The 22,013-nt window shown below is 51.8% G+C and overlaps 1 protein-coding gene across 3 annotated transcripts in view; it reads left to right on the top strand.

Annotated features, from left to right (window-relative positions):
- Nucleotides 1-22,013, top strand: part of CACNA1B (calcium voltage-gated channel subunit alpha1 B) — a 251,939-nt gene that overhangs the window by 78,874 nt on the left and 151,052 nt on the right. For all 3 annotated transcript variants that reach the window (XR_010338694.1, XM_064366034.1, XM_064366033.1), the window contains exons 11-13: nt 10,385-10,594; nt 13,083-13,195; nt 19,837-19,949. Coding sequence is in view for 2 of the 3 variants with exons in the window: in XM_064366034.1 (XP_064222104.1) it covers nt 10,385-10,594; nt 13,083-13,195; nt 19,837-19,949 (436 nt within the window). In the remaining variant the exon portion in view is untranslated. The remainder of the gene's footprint in view (nt 1-10,384; nt 10,595-13,082; nt 13,196-19,836; nt 19,950-22,013) is intronic.

The following is a 22,013-nucleotide window of genomic DNA, read 5'->3' as shown; positions in this document are numbered from 1 at the left end:
CAGTTGTTCAGTTTCCATGAAGCTGTGTGGTTCTGAGTTAGTTTCTGAATTCTGAGTTCTAACTTGATTGCGCTGTGGTCTGAGAGACTGTTTGTTATGATTTCCGTTCTTTTGCATTTGCTGAGGAGTGATTTACTTCCAATTATGTGGTCAATTTTAGAGTAGGTGCAATGTGGTGCTGAGAAGAATGTATATTCTGTGGATTTGGGGTGGAGAGTTCTGTAAATGTCTATTAGGTTTGCTTGGTCCACGTCTGAGTTCAAGTCCTGGAAATCCTTGTTAATTTTCTGTCTCGTTGATCTGTCTAATATTGACAATGGTGTGTTAAAGTCTCCCAGTATTATTGTATGGGAGTCTAGGTCTCTTTGTAAGTCATTAAGAACTTGCCTTATGTATCTGGGTGCTCCTGTATTAGGTGCATATATATTTAGGATCGTTAGCTCTTCTTGTTGCATTGATCCTTTTACCATTATGTAATGTCCTTCTTTGTCTCTTTTGATTTTTGTTGGTTTAAAGTCTATTTTATCAGAGATGAGAATTGCAACTCCTGCTTTTTTTTGCTCTCCATTTGCTTGGTAAATCTTCCTCCATCCCTTTATTTTGAGCCTTTGTGTATCCTTGCATGTGAGATGGGTTTCCTGGATACAGCACACCGATGGGTTTTGGCTTTTTATCCAATTTGCCAGTCTATGTCTTTTGATTGGGGCATTTAGCCCATTTACATTTAGGGTTAATATTGTTATGTGTGAATTTGATCCTGCCATTTTGATGCTAGCTGGCTGTTTGACCGTTAGTTGATGCAGTTTCTTCATTGTGTTGATGCTCTTTACCATTTCGTATGTTTTTGGAGTGGCTGGTACCAGTTTTTCTTTTCTATGTTTAGTGCCTCTTTCAGGAGCTCTTGTAAAGCAGGCCTGGTGGTGATGAAATCTCTGAGTACTTGCTTGTTCGCAAAGGATTTTATTTCTCCTTCACTTATGAAGCTTAGTTTGGCTGGATATGAAATTCTGGGTTGAAAGTTCTTTTCTTTCACGATATTGAATATTAGCCCCCACTCTCTTCTGGCTTGTAGGGTTTCTGCTGAGAGATCTGTTGTGAGTCTGATGGGCTTCCCTTTGTGGGTAACCTGACCTTTCTCTCTGGCTGCCCTTAGCATTTTCTCCTTCATTTCAACCCTGGTGAATCTGACGATTATGTGTCTTGGGTTCTCTTCTTGAGGAATATCTTTGTGGTGTTCTGTGTATTTCCTGGACTTGAATATGGGCCTGCCTTGCTAGGTTATGGAAGTTTTCCTGGATAATATCCTGAAGAGTATTTTCCAGCTTGGATTTGTTCTCTTCGTCACATTCAGGTTCACCTATCAAACGTAAATTAGGTCTTTTCACATAGTGCCATATTTCTTGGAGACTTTGTTCATTCCTTTTTACCCTTTTTTCTCTAATCTTGCCTTCTTGTTTTATTTCATTGAGTTGATCTTCGACCTCTGATATCCTTTCTTCTGCTTGGTCAGTTCGGCTGTTGAAACTTGTGCATGCTTCATGAAGTTCTCATGTTGTTTTTCAGCTCCATCAATTCACTTATATTCCTCTCTAAGTTGTTTATTCTCGTTAGCATTTCGTCAAATCTTTTTTCAAGGTTCTTAGTTTCTTTGCATTGGGTTAGAACATGTTCTTTTAGCTCACAGAAGTTTCTTATTACCCACCTTCTGAAGCCTGATTCTGTCAGTTCATCACACTCATTCTCCATCCAGCCTTGTTCCCTTGCTGGTGAGGAGTTGTGATCCCTTGTAGGAGGAGAGGCGTTCTGGTTTCAGGTGTTTTCATCCTTTTTGTGCTGGTTTCTTCCCATCTTTGTGGATTTATCCACCTGTCATCTTTGTAGTTGTTGACTTTCAGATTGGGTCTCTGAGTGGACATCCCATTTGTTGATGATGAAGTTATTTCTTTCAGTTTCTTAGTTTTCCTTCTACCAGTCAGGCCCCTCTGCTGTAGGACTGCTGAGGTCCACTCCAGGCCCTGCTTGCCTGGGGCTCACCAGCAGTGGCTGCAGAGTTTCTTCTGCTGCTATCTTTGTCCCAGAAGGTTCCCTGCCAGATGTCAGTCTGAGCTCTCCTTTAAGAGGTGACTCTTTGGCTATACGGGGGTCAGAGAGCTGCTTGAGGAGACAGTCTGTCCTTTATAGGAGCTCAGGTGCTGAACTGTGAGCTCTGTTGTTCATTCAGAGCTGCTGGGCAGGTACGTTTAAATCTGCTGCAGCAGAACTCATAACCCCCTTTTTTTTAATTTTTATTTTTCCCAGGTGCTCTGTCCTGGGGAGTTAGGGCTTTATTTATGAGTTTCTGTTGTGCTGCTGGCTTTTTTCAGGGCTGCCCTGCCCAGTGAGGAGGCAGCCTAGTCACTGTCTGCCTGCAGAGGCTTTGCTGAGCTGTTGTGGGCTCTGCCCAGCTGCCGTGTGAATTTCCCTGCAGTCCTGTTTATACGGGTGTAGTTAGAACTGCCTCGGCAATGGCGGCCCACCTCTATAATGGCGGACTCTCGCTGTAATGGCGGGCTGCCTCAGCAGTGGCAAACTACCTCTGTAGTGGTGGACTGCCTCGGTAATGGCGGACGCCCCTCCCCCACAGAGCCGGACCGTCCCAGGTTCAGCTGTGCTTGCTGTGAAACTCTCAATCCAGAGCGTTTCTGATTGCAGTTTTTTTGTGGGAGTGGGACCAGCTGAGCCCGATCACCTGGCTCCCTGCCTCAGAGCCCTTTTTTTTCCTTAGTTGAATGGTCACTGTCTCCCAGGTGTTCCAGTCGCCTGTTGAAAAGGCGCCGGGATCTGTGTGATTTCCCGTGTGGCGACCCACCGCCCTGGCTGAAACAGCTGCGCTGAGATTTGTGGCGATTTTTTGCCCGGCAATCTCCTGGCCTGGCTCCCTGTTTCAGTCCCCTTTTTAATCAGATGAATGGGTGACTCTGTCTCCCAGGAGCACCAATCGCCAGCTAAAATGGCGCCCGGAACTGTGTATTTTGTACAGAGAACCGCTGTGCCGGGGCGCCGGGAAAACAGCCGTGCCAGCCAAAACAGCCGTGGGGGCCAAACCAGCCACGCTGGCGACCCGTGGGGCTCCTCCGCCTGGGAATCTCCTGGTCTGTGGGCAATAAAAATCCATGTGGAAATGCGGCGTCCACTCACCCTCCACGCTTTCGCTGGGAGCTGCAATCCTGAGCTGCTCCTAATCGGCCATCTTGGATGCCCTCCTATTGTTTTTGAGGCAGAGTCTCTCTCCGTCGCCCAGGCTGGAGTGCAGTGGTGCAATCTTGGCTCACTGCAACCTCCGCCTCCTGAGTTCAAGCTAATTTCCTGCCTCAGCCTCCCGAGTATCTGGGACTACAGGTATGTGACACCACGCCTGGCTACTTTACTTGCATTTTTAGTAGAGATGAGGTTTCACCATGTTGGTCAGGCTGGTTGAACTCCAGACCTCAAATGATCTGCCTGTCTTGGCCTCCTAAAGTCCCGGGATTACAGGCGTAACCCACTGTGGCCTGCCTAAAGTTAGTATTATGTGTGGATTTGATCCTGTCATCATGATGCTAGCCCGTTATTTTGTAAGCTTTTTATGTGGTTGCTTCATAGTGTCACTGGTCTGTGTACTTCACTGCATGTTTGCAGTGGCCAGTAATAGGTTTTCCTTTCCACATTTAGTGTTTGCATCAGGAGCTCTTGCAGGGCAGGTCTGGTAGTCACGAATTTCCTCAGCATTTACTTGTCCGAAAAGGATCTTGCTTTTCCTTTGCTTATGAAGCGTGGTTTGGCCAGATTTGAAATTCTGGATTGGAAATTATTAGAAGAAAATGTAAAATTATTTGAGTATAAATAATAGAAGTCAGTATTTATCATGATGGGTCACATAGATATATATGTACATATATATATATATATATATATATATATATATATGAGCTTTCTCTGAGGCTATTTTTTAGTTATTTCAAACAGAAAGATACTGAAGTATTCTTGACTTTTGTTTTCAAAACCATTCCTTAGTGTATTCAGGCACCTGACCTCGCTGAATGTCCTTGGCTCTGGGCTTCAGTCATCCTTTGATACCCTGCAAAGGTGGCTCATGTGCTGTGGTTTTTCTGTGTTAAGAATAGTCCCAGTATTGTTTTATTGCTGAATAGCTGAAAAACAGAGGAATTAAGTCATATTCCAGGAAGGAGAATTAGTTTTTGTGCCTTCTGTTGAATAAATGGCATCCTTTTGGGAAAAAAAAAAAAGAAAGAAAGAAAGAATGTTCAATATTAGCCTCCAATCTCTTGTAGCTTGTAGGGTTTCCACTGAGAGGTCCACTGTTGACTGGGTTCCCTTTGCAGGTGACCCTGCCTTTCTCTCTGGCTGCCCTTAACATTTCTCCTTTCACTTTAACCTTGGAGAGTCTGATGATTATATGTCTTGAGATGATCTTCTCATGGAGTATCTTACGGGATTCTCTGCATTTCCTGAATTTGAATGTTGGCCTGTCTTGCTAGGCTGGGGAAGTTCTCCTGGATGATATCCTGAAGTACATTTTCCAACTTGGTTCCAATCTCCATGTCTCTGTAAGGTATCCCAGTCCATCATAGATGTAGTCTCTTTATATAATCCCATATTTCTCAGGGGTTTTCTTCATTTCTTTTCACTCTTTTTTCTCTATTTAAAGAAATTTTTTTAATTTTTTCTTCTTTTCTCTCTCTCTTTTTTTTCCATCTTCTTTTTATTTGCCAGGAGACTAGACACTTATTTTGGCATTTTCTCTATTCTGACCGCCTGTCTTATTTCAGAGAAATAGTCTTCCGGCTCTGAGAGTCCTTCCTCTGCCTGATCTATTCTGCTATTAATACTTGTGATTGCATTGTGAAGTTTTGTGCTGTGTTTTTCAGCTCTTACGAGGTTGCTTATATTCCTCTCTAAACTGGCTGTATTGGCTGTCAGCCTTGTATTTTTTTATCGTGATTCTTAGCTTCTTTTTCATTGGGTGACCACATGCTCTTTCAGCTTCAAAAGTGAAGTGCATTATTACCTGCCTTCTGAAGCCTGCTTCTGCCATTTTCAGCAATCTCAGTTTCATCCCAGTTCTGAGCCCTTGCTGGAGAGGCGTTATGGCCATTTGGAGGAAAAGGGGCACTCTGGATTTTTGAGTTTTAAGCGTTTTTGTGTTGACTCTTTCTCATCTTTGTGGGCTTATGTACTTTTGATCTTCGAGGTTACCGACCTTCTGATGGGGTTTTTGTGTTTCGTTGTTGCTGTTGTTTTGTTTGTTTGCTTTCCTTTTAGCGGTCTGGCCTCTCTTTCTCTCTCTCTCTCGTTTCCTGTTGCAGATGAGGCATCGGATGCTTTTCTGTTGTCTGCCCCTCAGACTGCAGACTCAGGACCCCTCCGGCGCGGACTGCTTCCCTCCGTTTGTCTCGTTATTCTGTCTCCTTTCCTTGCTCTTCTGCATCTGGAGCTCCTCCTGTTTCACGTGGCGTCGCTTGCTCTGCTCCTGTCAGTCTCACACCCTCTTCCTCGAGGCTCTCGCTCCTTGCGTTCTCCTTCCCGTTGGAGAGGCTGCTTGTGCTTGACTGAACTCCCCTTTTTTTCATCTGCTGAGTGGCTTCAGAAGATAATTTTATTTTTTATCTAAGGCTTCTTTTTTCTCCTTTAGTTTTGTTTTATTTTGAGTTGTTTGTTGCTATGCTTGGATCCCGGGGCCTCTGTTGACTTTTCCTCCCGGGTACCCGGCAGACACTGAGGATTCACTTGCATTCGGGACCCACTGGCCTCTGCTGTTGGTTCAGGGTGGGCCTGGGGCCTGGGGCCTGGGGGGGAGGGGACAAAGCCGTGCCTGAATCTCCACATTCTCAGCACTGCCGGGTGCCCTTGACTGCCCTCTGCCTGAGGACTGGCTATGTCCCCAGCCCAGGCTTGCCTGTAACCCGTGTTACCCTCTGTCTGCCCTGATGCCTGTCAGCTGGTTGAGCCCTGCTGAGCTCGGCACTGCGCTGTCTCATTGAATCCCACATCCCCTTGTGAGGTACAGGGTACTGTACTGTTTTCAGGTGAGGAATCTCCAGGCTGTGTGATGTGTGCGAGGGCCAAGGGTGACAGCCATCAGGGCCTACATCACCTCGTGCCTTAGCCTCACACCCCTTCTGTTACCCCGTGTGGTGAACACGGCAGCCACGCTGGAAGGAAACACGCTTCCTTGTCTGTCTCCCCACTGGCCTCTAGGAGGCTTATTGAGGGCAGGGATGGATCTTGGTCATTTTGCGTTTTCTGGGCTTTGGAATAAGTTTTTTGAACAAATGGGTGTTACCCAGGACTAGCAGAGACTCTGCCTTAGGGCACAAGAAAAAGAAATCTAAGTACTTGCATGTGGTCAGGCCCTGTTCTCACCAGCACATCACTGTGTCATCATTCATGGGTTCATGTAATACGAAGTTTCTCCCTAGCTTGAAGATAACATCTTTTTTCTTGAAATAAGCTTTTTCAGTATAAAGAATATGTGCTAGTTAAGTGAAACCTGGAAAATGAAGAAACTGAAAAGAAGCCCAATCTCTCTTGGTTTTGCCCCCCAAAGCTGTGATCCCAGAGGCTTCTGCATTTCCTGTAGACTCCCTGCTTTTACTGGAGTGGACTGGAGCACACGGTGGCTTCTTGCTGTGCTTAGGGACCTGCGCCCCTTCCCCAGTGACCAAACACATCTGTCTTGGGTGCTGCTGGGGTGGCTGACCTGGGATGTGAGGGGCTGCACCCAGCTCTCCCCCAGCGAGCAGGAGTCCCTCTGTTAGTTCTTGCTCAGTCCCCTGGCTCTAGCTCCTCTGGCTTCTCTAGAGTGCATGTTTACAGCAACGAACTGGTGGACTTTAAGGGCAATGTCTGGGGAGTGTGGTTCTGTGCACATATGTTGGCGTGACTGTGGTTGTGCCTGTGACGGGTGAGGACGTGTGCGGTTGACTGTGTGTGTTGTGTGGCACAGGGAGACGTGCGTGGCCCATTGTGAAAGGGCAGCATTCCTATGAGGCCCTTCTCATGGCAGGGGCTGATTGGTTCTTACCTGGCTGGCGGGGATGGCCACAGAGTCCCCTTTGGAGAATTTGCTGCTTGTCTTCCTGGCCACGTGTGTGTGCAGACACAGTGGTTTACATGAGTCACGTGTTCTCTTTCCCTCCTTCCCAGAGTGGCCTTGTTTGTGCTGAGGAGTGTGTCTGTGTGAGCATCTCATTGGATCTTCAAAAGTGACCACAGTCGGGCTGGATGTGTGCTGTGAAGCGTGCGTGTGTGTGACTCCTGTGTTCCTGTGTGACTGTGTGTGGGTGCATGGGGGGTTCGGAGTGTGTGGGCTTGTTCTGTGCACAGCTCTGCCCGTGTGTTTGTCCCTCGTTCTCTGCACTGCACGCCTGCCTCCCTCCTGCTCCACTGCTGCCTCTGAGGGGAGTGGCCATTTCTGGCCTTCAGCAGGGCTGGCCACATGCCAGTGAGAGCCTGGGTGTGCACAAGTACACATGTGTACAAACACACAAAGTGCACATAACACACTGCCCATACGCCCCCTCTCTCCTGTGCCACTGAGAGCCTGGGTGTGCACACAAATGTACATGTGTACACATGCGCATACGCCCCCTCTCTTCTGTGCCGCTGAGAGCCTGGGTGTGCACACATATGTACATGTGTACACATGCGCATATGCCCCCTCTCTCCTGTGCCACTGAGAGCCTGGATGTGCACACATATGTACATGTGTACACATGCACATACGCCCCCTCTCTCCTGTGCCACTGAGAGCTTGGGTGTACACACATATGTACGTGTGTACACATGCCCATACGCCCCCTCTCTCCTGTGCCGCTGAGAGCCTGGGTGTGCACACATATGTACATGTGTACACATGCGCATACGCCCCCTCTCTCCTGTGCCACTGAGAGCCTGGGTGTGCACACATATGTACATGTGTACACATGCGCATACGCCCCCTCTCTCCTGTGCCGCTGAGAGCTTGGGTGTACACACATATGTACGTGTGTACACATGCCCATACGCCCCCTCTCTCCTGTGCCGCTGAGAGCCTGGATGTGCACACATATGTACATGTGTACACATGCGCATACGCCCCCTCTCTCCTGTGCCACTGAGAGCCTGGGTGTGCACACATATGTACGTGTGTACACATGCGCATACGCCCCCTCTCTCCTGTGCCGCTGAGAGCCTGGGTGTGCACACATATGTACGTGTGTACACATGCGCATACGCCCCCTCTCTCCTGTGCCGCTGAGAGCCTGGGTGTGCACACATATGTACGTGTGTACACATGCCCATACGCCCCCTCTCTCCTGTGCCGCTGAGAGCCTGGGTGTGCACACATATGTACGTGTGTACACATGCCCATACGCCCCCTCTCTCCTGTGCCACTGAGAGCTTGGGTGTACACACATATGTACGTGTGTACACATGCGCATACGCCCCCTCTCTCCTGTGCCACTGAGAGCCTGCGTGTGCACACATATGTACATGTGTACACATGCGCATATGCCCCCTCTCTCCTGTGCCACTGAGAGCTTGGGTGTACACACATATGTACGTGTGTACACATGCCCATACGCCCCCTCTCTCCTGTGCCGCTGAGAGCCTGGGTGTGCACACATATGCACATGTGTACACATGCGCATACGCCCCCTCTCTCCTGTGCCACTGAGAGCCTGGGTGTGCACACATATGTACGTGTGTACACATGCCCATACGCCCCCTCTCTCCTGTGCCGCTGAGAGCCTGGGTGTGCACACATATGTACATGTGTACACATGCGCATACGCCCCCTCTCTCCTGTGCCACTGAGAGCTTGGGTGTACACACATATGTACGTGTGTACACATGCCCATACGCCCCCTCTCTCCTGTGCCACTGAGAGCCTGGGTGTGCACACATATGTACGTGTGTACACATGCCCATACACCCCCTCTCTCCTGTGCCACTGAGGGCTTGGGTGTGCACACATATGTACATGTGTACACATGCCCATACGCCCCCTCTCCTGTGCCACTGAGAGCTTGGGTGTACACACAAATGTACGTGTGTACAGACAGAAAATGCACAAAGCATGCTTGTCCACACCACCCGTGCTCTTTCGTGCCTCTGAGAACCTGGGTGTGCATACATGTGCACGTGTATACAAACACACAGAAAGTACATGTAGCATGCATCTCTCCCCACCTCCTCACACAGGGACCCCATGCTCAGATATCCAAAGCCCACTGAGACGCCCAAGGCTGGAGCACAGCTGTCTGTTCTCTTAGAACACTGACAGGCACGCACATGTCCAGGCTGTGTACAAACTAAGAAGCCCTTGTGCAGGCAGATGTGCACTCCTGCAGAGACACACAGCCAGCTCCTGTGCAGGTGCACACCTGAACCCTGCTGCACCCACAGAAATCCTTCCCTCAGTTGTTAAGCACTGATCAAACCTCTCAGTGTGAGGGCTCCGTGGTGAAAAAGACAACATGGCCCTGTCTTCATGGAGCCTAGAGTCTTGTCTGGGAGTTGGGCATGGAACAGGTCAACAAGAAAATACAGTGACAGAGGGTGATGTGGGGCCGCTGTCGAGGGCGAGCCGAGAGCTCTGTTCTAAACAGTGTGCCCAGAGCAGGTAATCTGTGCAGGTGACATTAATGCTGAGACACACAGCCGTGTGGGAAGGAGTCCAGCCGAGGGACGCATTTCACACTTGGGATACTGTGTGAAGGGCCAGGACACAGCAGGAGTGGTGTGCGTGCACTTGGGAGAAGGCTGCTGGGTTGGGTGGTGAGTAGGCGCGAGAAGCAGTCAGGCTGGAGCCTGGACAAGGTTTCCAACAGTGAGTATTGTGGATGTTGAACAGCCGTGAACCACGCATAAACCGAGGAGCGTGGCTGTGTTCCAAAGAGGCAGCCCATGGGTGCCAACCCCTGTGTCCATGAGGGAGAGAGAGGGCCAGATGCTGCAGAGCTCCATGGGCTATGCTGAAGAGATGGGATTTAGGGAGGGACTCACTCAGTTAGATTTATGTCTTTAAGGGAAAAAGTTTCAGGTGCTCATGGAGAGTGGCCTGGGGGCATCAGGGCTGCTCCTAGAAGGTGGCCAGGGATACTGGGGACCAGAAGACAGTGAGCGCAGGCCATCTACTTCAGTGCTGCTCTCCCATCTGGCACCAGTAACCATGGAGATTACCAAGGCCTTGGTTCCCTCAGCTGTGAAGTGGAGGTCATAGGGGCCACTGGCACAATTGTCTGTGATCAGCTGGGGCTGGGGGCAAGTGTCCTCAAGGGTGTGTCCGTGGGGGTCCACAGGTGGGGTAGGCAGATGTCCACTGGTCCCCACATCCTCAGTAATCCCCCTGTCCTCTCAGGATCCCCCTTCGCCCGTGCCAGCCTCAAGAGCGGGAAGACAGAGAGCTCGTCATACTTCCGGAGGAAGGAGAAGATGTTCCGGTTTTTCATCCGGCGCATGGTGAAGGCTCAGAGCTTCTACTGGGTGGTGCTGTGTGTGGTGGCCCTAAACACACTGTGCGTGGCCATGGTGCATTACAACCAGCCGCGGCGGCTCACCACGGCGCTGTGTACGTATCCCCGTCTGTCCCTCGGGTGCCTCCTGAGCCATCTCTGCTGTCGGCCTAGGTACCCTGGTCCACACCTGGGACCACCCTGGGTGGGACGGGACCCAGCCCCGTGTTGCCCAAAGTGTCCCACAGCCCTAATCAGCCCCCTAGGGCCTCTGTGGGGGCCTGGGCTGTGTCCAGAGCTGGAGGGTGGCCTCTCCAGCCCCTGGGTTCCAGAAAGCGCAGCTGAATCTGTTAGACCCCTGTCCCTCAGCATAGTGTGAGACTGGTTGAAGGGTCCTGGACACCTAGGGCAGGATATATGTGAGACAGCCAGGGGCGAGCCAGGCCAGGCAGATGGGTGTCCTTCCCGAGAGGGCTTCAGACAACAGACAGGCAACTTAGCCCCATGCTTCTTTCCACCACATGGCTGCTGCTTCTGCCCTGGATTCCTGAGTGGAGAGGTCCCCCTGATTACTTCATTTTTCTGTATAATTGGCTGAATCTGGATGCATTCATGCCCTTCTGTGGAGTGAGCCGACTAGTTCTGTTCCACAAGCCTCAGGACGGGCCAGGATGGGCCCTTCCGGGCCTGGCCTGTCACAGCCTCGGACTCTCTGGCCATGTGGATACGGTGTTGCTCTGTAGTCTCCTTGGGGAACCCAACGCACAGGCGGGGGGCTTTGTGACCCACACAGAGGGGCTCTGGGACTTGTAGCCAGGAGTATTGGGCCTTTCCAGGCTGCTCGTGTATTCCCCTGGGCTTGCTGGGGTGCTCCTGGCTGGACTGCGTGGCGCACAGCTTTCCTGCCATATCTTACACCTGGTGGTCCCCACAGCCAGGCCCGGGTCGGAACTGTAGGACCCAGTGGTCTCAGGTGAGGGTGGATCCTTTGGTTCCCAGCAGCCCTGCCTGAGGGTTGCTGGGCATCCATGCCTCTCACAGGGCCTTCTTGGCTTCTCCAGGGACACTGCTTGGCCTTGTTATCATCCCGTGCCTAGCTTGAGTGCCTGGTGATTTTCTGGGTGATGTCAGAGGCCAGGCTTGCTGTGGGTAACTTACTCCAAGGAACTGGTTGTCCATGTCCTTAGGCCATAGAAAGTGGGGGTGTTGCCTCCCTGAAATCTCTTATCTGTTTGAACAGCGCCTGAGTGGGCTGTAAAGCTGTCATTTCTGCTTGACCCAGGTCTGGGCTGCTGCAGACTTGCCGCTGACCGAGCCTATCTGGAACTGTGCAGCACACCCCGTGGTGGAGGAGGTTTTAGGAGCACAGGGGTGGGAGGAGTGTGTGGCCCCCTCTTCCAGCATCTGCTTTATCAGAAGTTGTGTCTGCTGAAGGTCCTGTGTCCCAACAGAGACCGTGAGGGGATTCAGAAGCCCTGGGAAGGCTGGGCTGGACTCTGCCCAGGTGTGGACTCTCAGGGGCCTGCCCTTCATGCCCTCCTGGTGCCTTGTTCTCCATATGGGCTCTGCTGCCTCCCTACCCCTGCTGCCCTGGCACAGCCACGGTGCCTTTGGTCTGACCAGCACTGTGAGAAGTTAAGAGCCAATCCCTGACCAGCCCTTTGGGAGGACAGTCAGAGACAGTGGCCTCTCCCTGACACCTAGGCAGCGACTGGGCCTGGCTGGGCCTCCTGCCGCCTGTGGCCTCAACCAACTGGAGCCACGCCGTTCTCTTGTGCTGCCTCCCTCCTCCTGCTTGGGCTGGGTGAGCAGGGTCTGTCTGCCTTGAATTCCCAGCACAGCCCTCTAGCCCTGGTGTGGCCTCCTTCAGTCCTGAGGCCCAGAAGGGTCAGCAGGACTATTGGAGGGACTCCTGGGCCCAAGACAGCCCCCCTCCACTGCAGCTGTGCCCACAGGAACCTCTGTGTGATTCGCTGGAGATGCAAGGGGGCGGGGCCTCTTGCAGCCTTGTGCTGAACCGGAGTGCAGTAGTGGAGGGGGTCCAGCCTCAGGTCAGCAAACATGAACAGAGCACAAGTCAGCCACAGTGCTGTGGGCATTCTGGGGAGAGACGTTTGGGAAGTCCCAGTGGAAGGATGGGAGATCCTGACAAGGAAGTTGAGGAACCCCACCATCTGTCAGATATCGGGGTGAGACCAGAGGCAGAAGGACCAGCTGGAGGCTGTAGCCAGGCCTCTCCTTGGGGTAAATGAGGCCCTTTGCCTCACAGCCTCAGGCCCTCCTCTGGTGGGGAGGGGTACCCTCATGATCCCAGAACTCACACCTGGGCTGATCTCGGGAGCTTGCTTCCTGCTGAGCCTGTTCTTCTCTGGGTCTCAGAGGCACTGGACACTTACCACCTTTCAGACTGGAACAGGTGCCTCTCCGTGTCCCCCTCAATCCATCATTCCTTTACTGGGCTGAGACTTCAGAGCATGGGACCATAGGCCAGGCCTGGAAGGCTCAGCCGCGGGAAGGCCCAGAGGTCTGGTGTCCTCCAGTGTGGACTGGAGCCAAAGCGGGGGAGGCCTCGAGCTAATCCCCCTCTTCTCCGGCTTCTCCTAGATTTTGCAGAGTTTGTTTTCCTGGGTCTCTTCCTCACAGAGATGTCCCTGAAGATGTATGGCCTGGGGCCTAGAAGCTACTTCCGGTCTTCCTTCAACTGCTTCGACTTTGGGGTGAGTGAGAGGCCTCATCAGGGGGCCCGCAGGGGCCCAGGCTGTGTCCTTTCCTGGGGGTATACACAGTCCCCTCCCATAGGCCATGCCCAGTGTGGGCTGGGGTCTGTGACCCTACGTGGGTCAGAAAGGCTACCTGAAGACAGACAAGAGCAGGGGGCTGACAGAGGGAGGCCTGTCCTGGCTGGGCCTGACTGACGGGGCTGCCAGCCTCATCCGCTCTCTGTTGGTTCGAGGTCACCCTTCCCTCTTCTGATCCCATCTGTGGACTTTCATGATCAGCTGAAGGCTCTGCAGCTACCTCCATGCCTGGGATCTCACTAACCTGTGGAGGGCTCAGTCTGTCCCCAGTGGAGCTCAGGGGGGCTGTGGCCCTGGGCAGGCTTGGGTGCATCCACCAGCACTTCTGGGGGTTGCAGCATGATAGGCCATGATGGTCCTGCCCTCTTTTTGGGGCTGGGGAAAGTGGTGGGCCTGGCCTGGGTCTCTTTGCCAACTTCTGTAGGTGAGGGAAGCGTTGAACGCAGCGTGTTTCACGGCCTACCATGACACGAGCGCAGAGGGCAGGGCAGAGCAACTGAGAAGCTCCTCATCAGAACCTGGCAGGGAGCACAGGACAGTTCCCGGGAGCTGAGCCCACAGCCTAGGGATGTGGCACTGTAGGCACCTGCCCAGAGGCTGAGTTCTGAGCCTTTCTGCTGGAGGCTGGGAGTGATGGGTGGGCACGCTGCCCCCTGAGGAAGGAGGGAGGAGTGGGAGTACTACCTCCTCCAAGGATTTGTTCCAGAACACTTCAAACCCTCCAGTAAGGAGTGACAAGTGGGAACGTTGCCCTGCTAGAAAGGAGTGATGGATAGGAGCACTGCTCCCTCCAGGAAGGAGTGAAGGGTGGGAGCACTGCCCCCCCGCTCAGGAAAAAGTGAAGGGTGGGAGCACTGCCCTCTAGGAAGGAGTGAAGGGTGGGAGCGCTGCCCCCCAGGAAGGAGTGAAGGGTGGGAGGGAGCGCTGCCCCCCAGGAAGGAGTGAAGGGTGGGAGGGAGCGCTAGCCCCCCAGGAAGGAGTGAAGGGTGGGAGCTCTGCCCCCCAGGATTGAGTGGGAAGCAGGAGTACCACCCCCCAAGGGAGGGTTTGGAGCTCTGCAGAGTTTGCAGGAGCCAGAGAAGGGCTTGGACTGAGGTAGGAGTCCAGTTAGAAAATCCAGTTAGAAAATTCAGCTTACGAGGGCTTTTTTTCTCATGAGCATCGTACTTCTACAGGTGGCAGACGTTTGTGTCTGTGATTTTGTTGAATCCTCACAAGGACTCATTTTATTGATGGTAATGGCAGACATTGTGTGACTGGCCGAAGGCTGCCCATCGGTTTGAGGGGAGTCAGTGGCTGAGCCTGGCTTTCTGGCCTCAAGGGTAGTGGTTTTGCATCATGCCGTGCTTCTGATCTCTGAGGACGGGAAGGCGGTGGCTGCCCAGGATGCTCTCTGAGACGTGGAGACCTGTGATTTCGATAGATGGCTGGGAAGACAGCAGCCCTTCTTACCCTTTAACTTGTTGGTCACAAAGAAAGTCTTAAGTACATTAGCTGAGGGAGCTGAAAAGATGGAGAGATGTCTGAGATGCAGGGATCTCAGTCTTCTGATCTGAACTATCGCAGGACATGGGGATAATTTGCATATAAGTTAACACATTCTTCTAACACTTGGCAGCTTTGAACTACAAAAATCTGTCTCACATTTCTGTGGCTTAGGAGTTCAGGTGTGGCTTAACTGGGTATCTCTGGCCCAGGGTCCCCCAGGAGGATTCAGACCATTTGAAGGCTAAGGATACGGTCATTCCACGGCTTAACTGGGACTGGAGAATTTGGTTTCAAGCTCATGCATTTGGTTGCTGGAAGGCCGGTTTCCTGGTCATGTGGCCTCTCCATAGGCTGCCAGAATGTCCTCAGCATGGCAGCTGTGGTCTGAGGGGGAGAGCTGGGAGTACCCAGGACAGAAACTACAGAAACGCTGTCTTGAAAGAAGTATTCCGTCAGTTTTGCCATATTCTTTTAGTTAGGAGTGAGTCACTGGGCCCAGTGACTGGGGAGGGACATAAGGGGCAAAGTATTACTCAAGGGTGTGAGCAGCAGACAGTGTGGACCGCTGGGGCCATCGCAGAGGCTGCTTGCCACAGCCTGCCCTCTGGCTCTCAGTGGCTCGTATCCTTCCCAGTGCAAAACACCTTCACCCCGCCGACTCCCCAAAATCTTATCCATTACAGCATCAGCTCAAAGTCCAGAATCTCGTCCTCAGTTAGGTCCAGGGATGCCTGAGGCTCCTTGAGTGTAGTTCCCTAAGGGCAGCAGCCACAGTGTCTCTTAATCTGTTGACCTGTGGACCTGGAGAGTTACGTCCACTCCATACCCAGTGTGCAGTGGTAGGGTGGGCGTAGGGTAACTGCAAGAGATATTCTTTCTCAGAAAGGGGACAGCAGAAAGCTGAGCCACTGGTCCGCAGGGATTCTGAAATCCAGCTGGGCACATGCTGGAAATCCTGGGATTGGTTATTACAGCCAGGAAGCCCTCTGGGCTCTCACTCTCTTTGCTTTATCATGAAAGGTAGTTCAGGTTTTCAGCTGAACGGTTTTCTCAGCCTATTTCCCACTGGTAGAATTTTGGGAATCCAAAGACCCATTTTTGTTTTGTACTGTCTTGATTCTCTCAGTCCAAGTCACTGATGTCTCTGCATACATGTCCTTTAAGAACTTTATGGTTATGTCGTGAACCTTCTTGGGGATCACTGTATTAGACAAAAGCTCTACCCACACTGTTAGGCCTTAGACCTTTTCTGACTGTGTTCCTGTTGAGATGCTAGGGGTCAACACCTCCGCTGTCCTGGAGAACTCACTGCTTCATTGACCGGACGTGTGAGGCGCCCTCAGTCTCTTTGAAGAGCCTGAAAGTGTGACTGGGTAGTGCTGTGAGGCACCACCTTCGATCCTTTTGGGATCTCAAATAAAAGTCACAGTCTTGCCCTTGGCTTCATCTTTAGACCATGCCACCTCTCTCTCTCTTTAAAATTTCAACTTTTGTTTAGATTCAGGGGGTACGTGTGCAGGCTTGTTACATGGGTGTATTGTGTGATGCTGAGATCTGGGATACAGATGATCACATCACCCAGATATTGAGCATAGTAGCCGAAAGGTAGTTTAAACCCCTTCCCCTCCCTCCCTCTAGACTCCGCAGTGTCTGTGGCTCACTTCTTCGTGCCCGTGGGTACCCTTGTTTAGCTTCCACTCATGAGAACGTGTGATATTTGTTTTTCTGTTTCTGCATTAATTCACTTAGGATAATGGCCTCTGGCCGCGTCCATGTTGCTGCAGAATACCTGTTTTTTTTCCTTTTCTGTAGCTGCGCCGTCTTCCGTGGTGTATATATGCCGCATTTTCTTTGTCCAATCCCGGGTTGACCGGCACCTAAGTTGATCTGTGTCTCTGCTATTGTGAATAGTGCTGTGATGAACGAGTGAATGTGTCTTTTGGTAGAACGAGTTGTATTCCCTTGGGTATAGAACCAGTAGTGGGATTGCTGGATCAAATGGTAGTTCTGTTTTAATTCTCTGAGAAAATCTGCAAACTGTTTTCCACAGTGACTGGACTAATTTACATTCCCGCCGCCATTCCCTTTTCTCTGCAGCCTCGCCAACATCTGCTGTTTTTTCACTTTTTAGTCATAGCCATTCTGACTGATGTGAGATGGTCTCTCACCGTGGCTTTGGTTGGCATGTCTCTGATTAGTGGCGTTGAGCATTTTTTTTTCTGTCTTTGTTGAGACCATGCCATTATTATTGTGGAGATCTGGAGAGGCTAAGCACATTCTAAGCCAGCAAGTCCTGCCTGCCTTTTGTTTAATGTCACTTTCCTCGGTTTAGTTCTCTACTCTGACATTTGACCACAAGCAGCAAGAAGACATCAGGTGACACCTTAAGCACGTGGCTTGGAGATGTCCTGAGGTTGATCTGGTTTACCGTGTGATGTTTCCTACTTTTTACATAGCTGCATGCAGGAATGTGGGTAAACTTCCCGCCAGCACACAACAGGACCCTTCCTCTGGCTTCCTATGAAATTTTCCTCACTCTCCTGCAGACCCTGATGTGCGGCATGCTTAATGTCTAAAATTCTATGAATTGTGTGTTCAGTGCACATTAGCCCTTCACTAAGGTACTGCTCAGTGTCCATCCTCCTCTGGTTCTAAAACAACTCCCACATTTTAGATGGTTTTTTTTTTTTTTTTGAGATGGGGTCTTGCTCTGTTACCAGGCTGGAGTGCAGTGGTGCCATCTCAGCTCAGTGCAACCTCCGCCTCCTGGATTCAAGCGATTGTTTTGCCTCAGCCTCCTGAGTAGTTGGGATTACAGGTGCGTGCCACCACGCCCAGCTTATTTTTGTAGTTTTAGTAGAGAGGGAGTTTCACCATGTTGGCTAGGTCTTGATCTCTTGACCTTGTGATCCACCTGCCTTGACCTCCCAAAGTGCTGGGATTATACGCGTGAGCCACTGCGCCCGGCCCACATTTTAGGTTTTTATCACAGCATCACCCCACTTCTGATTCCAAAATCTGTATTGACTTTTCTTGCTGTAGAACAAATTATTCAAAAGTTTAGTGACATAAGAAAACAAATATTTATTATTTCACAGCTCCTGTGAGTCAGGAATCAGCCTGGCTTAACTGGGTGCACCTGGCTTACAGTGGCTAGTAAGGCTGCAGTCTTCTCAGGCTCATTTGGGGCTGGAGAATTCACTTCTAGCCTCATGCTCATCATGGCGCTCAGTGGGCCTCAAAATATCTGCTTCTAGGCTCACTCATGTGGCTGCTGGCAGGCCTCTCTTCCTGGTCACATGGGCTTCTCCCACCTCCTGGAGTGTCCTCATTACACGATATCTGGTGTTCAGAGAAAGAGAGCCAATAGTTTCCAAGACAGAAACCAGTCCTTTTGTAATCTAATCTCAGAGGTGACATCCCATCACTTTTGCTGTATTCTGTTTACTAATAGTGAGTCACTAGGTCCAACCCATCCTCAAGGGAATAGCATTATACAAGGGAGTGAATATTGGGGGGTGTGGATTACTGAGGCCATCTTAAGGGCTGCCTACTACATGAACCAGTGAGGAAAAATGTTGAGAATTAGTGGAAAATAGGGGAGATGCTGGAAGACTGACAATGAGAAGAAACTTTATTTAGAAAACCACAGTCTTCAACCCTAGGCAAACATCCGGACAGTTTGCTAGGGCAGAGAAAAGTTGGTGCTCAAGGGCCACATGTGCCACCAAGAACAGATGTCGCTCTTGGCAAGACTGGGGTGGCAGGCTCCCCCAGTTTATTGTATTGATAGGGTTATCGCAGGTGCTGTGGAGGCTGATGTAGATGGTTGTTGACAGGACGTTTGATGTTCTCTGAATGGTACAGCGGTGGACAAAGTGGAGAAATGTGTAGCAGATGACTGTGCATGGAGTTGATCCATAAATGGTGCACAGCCATACCCGGGTATGCTGATGAGTGTCCCCCTGTGGGGAAGTCTCTAGAGATGTGCCACAGGGCTCTGTCTTAGCATATTCGTTATTCTCTCAGTGACTTGGTGAGAACATCGATGTTAAGCTCATCAGATTTGCAGTTGATGTGAAATTTGTGGAAATGACTGAAACCTTGGAAAATATGTGTCCCAAATACAATATAATTGAGTTTGAGAGGTTAAAGCTCAACATTTGAATTCTCCACACCAGTGGCAGAAGTGTGACTTAGAGGAAATGAGACTTACACTCATGAAGAAGCCATGGGCACTCCTGCTGACTGTGAGCCCAGATTGTGCCCCTTGAGGTATGGTGGCCTGGCAGAGAATTCAGTTCCAGGCCCCTTGCTTGTCCTGTCCAGAGGGAAAGGAGGTGAAGGGTCTGCTGTGTTCCAGCCCCCTTGGTCTGTCCTTTCTGAGTCCCTCACACCAGGCCCTGACCAGCACGGCCCTCCTCCAGGTCTGTCTGAGGAATGGCTGGAAGGCGGCACATGCTGACACTCAGCTTACCAGCAGTGACGGTGTGTGGAACCAATGAGCAGGCTTGCCATTATCTGTTCTTGGTGGCGTGTGCTGGTTCCTGGTCACTGGGAGAAGAAAAGACTCAAGATGCGATTTATGAATCTGAATGTCTTGGAGCAGTAGCAGAACCAGGGAGGGGAAGTTGCAGGGAGATGAATTTTGCTAGTCTGTGAGAGAACAGTGTAACAGTCAGGGCTGTCTGAAAGGTTGCCCAACTCCAGAGGTGTTGAAGAAGATGCCCCTGTCACCAGGCTATGGCCAAGCACAGAGGGGATGTTTGACCAGGTGGTTGTAAGATCTGCCAGGAAGCCAGCAATCCTAACCTAGTCCACGTCCTGTGTCCTCCTGGTGCATCTGGGGTTGGGGGTGGGAGGGCGAGAGGACAGGTACCAGGACTGTTGGGACTCTACAGCTTTCCAAAGGCTACAAGAGCTCAATGTGAGGTGTGTGCCTTGTGTTGCCCTATCTGGCTTGATTGTCAGACAGGGAAGCAGGATGATTCCTTACGAAGAGATGCAGCCACACAGAGTGCACACACACAAGCAGGTGCAGTGCACCCAAGGCTAACGCTGTCCCATTGCAGGTCATCGTGGGGAGCGTCTTTGAAGTGGTCTGGGCAGCCATCAAGCCGGGAAGCTCCTTTGGGATCAGTGTGCTGCGGGCCCTCCGCCTGCTGAGGATCTTCAAAGTCACGAAGTATGTCCCCTGTGCTCCCAGGCGAGGGCAGGTGTAGGGTGCAGAGGGTGTGGGTCAGCCACACGGGATGCTTGTCCCCAGGAGTTCACAGCACCCAGAAGCGCTCTCGCTGTGGCTTACAGTTGGTTTAAATACAAAAGATGGTTCCAAAACAGCCTTGTGGTGGGGCCGCGTCTGCCCTCAGGGCCACCCTCGACCGGCCTCTGTGCTGCCGGCACCCTTTAGTTGTCTTGTTCATTGCTGTCCTCGATTGTGCGCCATCTCCTCTCTTGAAACCACCACCCCATCTTCCTGGCCTTCAGAGGTGACTTTGGTTTGTAGTTAATGAGGAAAACAGAAGTCATTGGATGGAAGCTTTTCCATAGTCTAGCCCCTAAGTCTGCCCACCTCCCCTGCAGCCCCATCCCTGGAGAGCCTGTGTGCACCCTGCGGTGGCCCTGAGCTTCTCACTGAGCCAGCCTGGCTCCTGCCTGGCCCCCGTGCCCAGGCCTGCTCTCTCCACTCTGCACCTTGCCGACGATGGCAGCGACAAGACTGTGTTTATCGTTACGTCCCACTTGACTCGAAGTGAGTTGGTCCAGTTTGTCTACAAAGAGACTGAAGCCCAGGAAGTGACAGATGCAAGTAGTGAGAGGAGGACCAGGGCGAAAACCCTTCCCCTTGCTGCCAGAGTTGTGGGAAAGAGAGAGAAACCCTCCTCACAGCAGTCCCATCAGCAGCAAAGGCTGTACTGCAGAGGGAGAGCAGCTGGACCTACCAGATGCACATGTGGGCCAGCACAGACCAAGGTGGACCTACCAGACATACACGTGGGCCAGCACAGACCAAGGTGGACCTACCAGACATACACGTGGGCCAGCACAGACCAAGGTGGACCTACCAGACATACACGTGGGCCAGCACAGACCAAGGTGGACCTACCAGACATACACGTGGGCCAGCACAGACCAAGGTGGACCCTACCAGATGCACACATGGGCCAGCACAGACCAAGGTGGACCCTACCAGACATACACATGGGCCAGCACAGACCAAGGTGGACCCTACCAGATGCACACATGGGCCAGCACAGACCAAGGTGGACCTACCAGACATACACATGGGCCAGCACAGACCAAGGTGGACCTACCAGATGCACACATGGGCCAGCACAGACCAAGGTGGACCTACCAGACATACACATGGGCCAGCACAGACCAAGGTGGACCCTACCAGATGCACACGTGGGCCAGCACAGACCAAGGTGGACCTACCAGACATACACATGGGCCAGCACAGACCAAGGTGGACCTACCAGACATACACGTGGGCCAGCACAGACCAAGGTGGACCTACCAGACATACACGTGGGCCAGCACAGACCAAGGTGGACCTACCAGACATACACATGGGCCAGCACAGACCAAGGTGGACCCTACCAGATGCACACGTGGGCCAGCACAGACCAAGGTGGACCCTACCAGATGCACACATGGGCCAGCACAGACCAAGGTGGACCCTACCAGATGCACACGTGGGCCAGCACAGACCAAGGTGGACCCTACCAGATGCACACATGGGCCAGCACAGACCAAGGTGGACCCTACCAGATGCACACGTGGGCCAGCACAGACCAAGGTGGACCCTACCAGATGCACACATGGGCCAGCACAGACCAAGGTGGACCTACCAGATGCACACATGGGCCAGCACAGACCAAGGTGGACCTACCAGATGCACACATGGGCCAGCACAGACCAAGGTGGACCTACCAGACATACACATGGGCCAGCACAGACCAAGGTGGACCCTACCAGATGCACACGTGGGCCAGCACAGACCAAGGTGGACCTACCAGACATACACATGGGCCAGCACAGACCAAGGTGGACCCTACCAGATGCACACGTGGGCCAGCACAGGCCAAGGTGGACCTACCAGACATACACATGGGCCAGCACAGACCAAGGTGGACCTACCAGACATACACGTGGGCCAGCACAGACCAAGGTGGACCTACCAGACATACACATGGGCCAGCACAGACCAAGGTGGACCCTACCAGATGCACACATGGGCCAGCAC

Source organism: Aotus nancymaae, unplaced genomic scaffold (genome assembly GCF_030222135.1).
Source record: "Aotus nancymaae isolate 86718 unplaced genomic scaffold, 86718_ANA_hifiasm-v0.15.2.pri h1tg000063l, whole genome shotgun sequence".
Classification (NCBI taxonomy): domain Eukaryota; kingdom Metazoa; phylum Chordata; class Mammalia; order Primates; family Aotidae; genus Aotus; species Aotus nancymaae.
Note: the sequence above shows the minus strand (reverse complement) of the source record. Positions and strands in the feature narration are given on the sequence as shown.